Here is a 3,680-nt window from a genome sequence, read left to right as displayed (position 1 = left end):
CTTTGGAATTTTCATCTTTTTTTTCTTTCCAATATGTGGAGGAAACTAAATCAGCATCTCATGATACCTATCCATCGACTGATACGTATCACACAATGTATCCAACGATCTAAAAATCAAAACATATAATCTCATAATATATATCCTTATAACACAAAGAACCTTCACTTTTCTCTTTCATTCAACTCTTCATTTCACTACTACTTTCACATATCTCTCTCTATATATCACTTTACTTAAACCACCATTCAACACAAACACACATAACCATGGCCTCTTCTTCTTGTTCACATACCTTCCTCTTGCTTGCATTGTCTATGGTTTTAATTCCTTTCTCTTTAGCTCAAGCTCCCATGATGGCTCCTTCTGGCTCAATGTCCATGCCGCCTATGTCTAGCGGCGGCGGTGGAAGCATGGTCTCTCCTCCGGCGATGTCTCCGATGCCAATGATGATGACTCCACCACCTATGCCTATGACGCCACCACCCATGCCTACGATAACTCCACCACCTATGCCTATGACTCCACCACCCATGCCTATGATGACTCCACCACCCATGCCCATGGCTCCACCACCTATGCCTATGGCTTCACCACCAATGATGCCAATGACTCCATCTACCAGCCCAATGGCAGCAAGCCCAAGCCCAGTAACAGTTCCCGGTATGGCTTCCCCGCCGATGCCATCCGGAATGGAATCCGCACCTTCTCCGGGACCCACGCCGCCGGCCATGGCCTCGCCTGATTCCGGAGCTTTCAATGTTAGAAACAACGTCGTAACACTTTCGTACGTTGTTGGAGTTGTTGCAGCACACTTTCTCCTCGTTTGAGATGGTTATTGAATTGGTCAGTCTCGTGTCCTTGTAATTTTCATTTTTTTCTCACGAATTATTATTAGTGTTGGTCATTTTATCATATTTGAGTTTGTGTTTGATATGTACGATTCAGACATTTGTTTGCATTATTTGCTTAATAAGTTTATCGTCAATTCTAGTTGAAGAGAGACTTTGTATGTGATGTAAATTCTTATCTTCTATCTATATTGTCACGGAACGTTATATTCGTAATCATAGCCTCATAGGACAAATATATCATTACAAAAAGAATAACACAACATGATCAATACTACCTCTCGTACGTTGTTAGTTGATGATATCGATGTATATTAATCGCAAGAAAAGAGAGAACCAAAACACACAATCTCCCTAATGTTCAGAAATAATACTATTCCGATAAAAATAAAAATAAAATAAAACGAATGTGCTTCCTAAAAATTACAAGAGACAAACCAGAGGAAAAAACTAAAACTGCAAGCTGTCATTGGAATTCTCTATAAATTACATTTTTTTTAATATATATTTTCATTAACAGAGGCCACGTATAGAATACGTGAATAAGATTTCATTCTCATGAAAAATGAGAAAATATCAAATATGTTATATTTGAGAATGGAAGAAGGACCAAAATCTAGTATACCCTTGCAATTAAAAGTTTATTCTCATATTCTCCTGCGAAAATAACAAATTATTTTTTTTTTTTAAATCAAAAATGTGGTTAAAGACAAATAAACCTATATCATTTCTGTTATTTACAGATCCAACCACCTTATACCCACCTAAACCCACAAAATTCGGATAATCCAGTTGAAATCGGATCTCTCCTTTAACTACCCAACTTTTCGAATTCCTTCATTCACGACTCCACTCTCCCTCGTTCAATTCCCGTTAATTATTCTTCTCCCTCAAGTGCAACTAAGGATAACTCGATTCTGGGTAAGTTGAAATAGGTTGGGGTTTTTCGAATTTGGGTTATTTGTTTTTCAAAATCGGGTAATATGGGTTTCGATTTTCGATAATTTGGTTTTCAATTTTGGGGTTTTGTCGATTTTTTTCATGTGTTGATTCCTCAGAACGTTGAAAGTCATCAGATTTTGGGGCGTTTGTTTTATGTTCAATTTGGTTTGTGGAAAAGCTTGGAACAAACGTTTGTTTCATCAGATTATGTTCAATTCTGATGAAACAAAGTCCTCAAAACGTTTGTTTCATCAGATTATGTTCAATTTGGTTTGTGGAAGTTGAAGTTGAAATCAGTTGTTGTTTTTTGTGTGCATGTGTGGAAGAATCATAATGGTTCGTACAAAGAACCCAAGCTATGTGGAAAAATCGAATCCCCCAGCAGATCTCGAAGAAGAAGCAACTCGTGGAGATGAATCAGAACGTGATTCCGATAAAACGGACTCAATTGAGAAGTCAAATGATAAGGATTCATCGGTAAGTATCTCTCCCTATATTGGTATAACCGTATAAGAATTCGTTCTAAAAAGTATAACTGTATAACTTGGTATAACTTAGAAAAGGTATAACTTAGAAAAACTTGGTATAACTAGATATGTGTCTTGCAGGAATCTGAGGATGAATCCGATGTAATGCAACCTTTGAGTATGTACTTTGATTACTCCCAGTATACGAAGCCTTTCAAGATGTCTGGAAAGTGTTATATTTCAGAGGCGGTAAACTTATTAGGCGGTCATCTTAAGGAAGAGGAGTTGGATTGGTTCTTAGGGCACCCACAGTTCAAGCATTTCTTCCATATGCCTAAGGATTCGAATCATAAGTTGATGGGTATGTGGATGTTGTTGCTTCGCACAGCGCATTTGGAGAAGAAAAATGAATGCTGGTTCATTGTTAATGGGACTCCCATCCGGTATTCTCTCAGAGAAATGGCAATCATTTCTGGGTTATATTGCCATCAGTATCCAAAATTCAAGGATGGTTTGGGCAGTTTAAATTTTGCTCGGAAGCAATTTAAAGGTGGACAAATAATACAATATGGAGATGTCAAAGCGAAGCTACTTTCGATGAAGAAACCTTCAGAGGATCGTTTGAAGATGGCCGTACTGTATTTTTTATCTAGCGTCATCATAGGGAAGAAAAAGGGTGGAAAGAATGCACCCTCTGTGGAGCCTTTCTTTCTTAGAGCTGTGGATGATCTTGATTTGTGTAGAACATTCCCTTGGGGTCGAATGGCATTTGATGAGAACATGAAAGACATCTTTCATTTGATGGGACACTTTGATGGAGTTGTGGGTCCACAGTGGGTCTTTCCTAGTTTCATCATTCCTTTGGAGGTAATTACTAGTTTTCAAAATATACAACTTAGTATAACTGGATCCAACTAAACATTGAATGTTCTTGTGTTGCGTGTAGCTTCTTGCGTTTGGANTTATCTCAACTACTGCCGAACCACAATGACATTTTTTTTGGATGCCTGGAAACCTTACTCGATTAGAGGAATTGCCACATGAGGTCCTCGATGCTCCAGAATCGTAGCTCATTTCAAGATTTGAGAGGAACCCAGAAATCGCAAGATAGGGAGAGAAATGATTTTTTTGTAGGAACCCAAAAATCGCAAGAGAGGGAGAGAAATGATTTTTTTTTTGACCCAGAAATCGCAAACCCGCCCTAGCATACTTGGCTTCAATTTTAATTTTTCAAAAATTGAAATTTTGTTTGGGACACATAAAAAACACGTGTAGCCGCCAATTTACACACGTGTAGCCGCCAATTTACACATGTGTAGCCGCCAAAATGCACTAGTTGTTCCAAGTTTTCAGATTGTACCGATCTTGACAAGTTGTACAATTCCGAATTTTTTATTGTTTTTAGTTATACCATGTCAAA

The 3,680-nt window shown here is 38.1% G+C and overlaps 2 protein-coding genes across 2 annotated transcripts; both read left to right on the top strand.

The window, feature by feature from the left end:
* On the top strand, nt 1-1,067 carry LOC104723407 (lysine-rich arabinogalactan protein 19-like). The gene has a single exon (XM_010441774.2). The coding sequence runs from the start codon at nt 270-272 to the stop codon at nt 828-830; it is 561 nt and encodes a 186-aa protein (XP_010440076.1). The 5' UTR covers nt 1-269; the 3' UTR covers nt 831-1,067.
* LOC104727974 (uncharacterized protein At3g43530-like) lies at nt 1,543-3,251 on the top strand. Its single transcript, XM_010447025.2, has 4 exons — nt 1,543-1,772; nt 2,120-2,270; nt 2,402-3,127; nt 3,207-3,251. The coding sequence occupies exons 2-4, from the start codon at nt 2,127-2,129 to the stop codon at nt 3,249-3,251; spliced, it is 915 nt and encodes a 304-aa protein (XP_010445327.2). The 5' UTR covers nt 1,543-1,772; nt 2,120-2,126.

Source organism: Camelina sativa, chromosome 11 (assembly GCF_000633955.1).
Source record: "Camelina sativa cultivar DH55 chromosome 11, Cs, whole genome shotgun sequence".
In the NCBI taxonomy this organism is placed as follows: domain Eukaryota; kingdom Viridiplantae; phylum Streptophyta; class Magnoliopsida; order Brassicales; family Brassicaceae; genus Camelina; species Camelina sativa.
The sequence above is the reverse complement of the archived record's forward strand: the minus strand, read 5'-3'. Positions and strand labels throughout refer to the sequence as shown.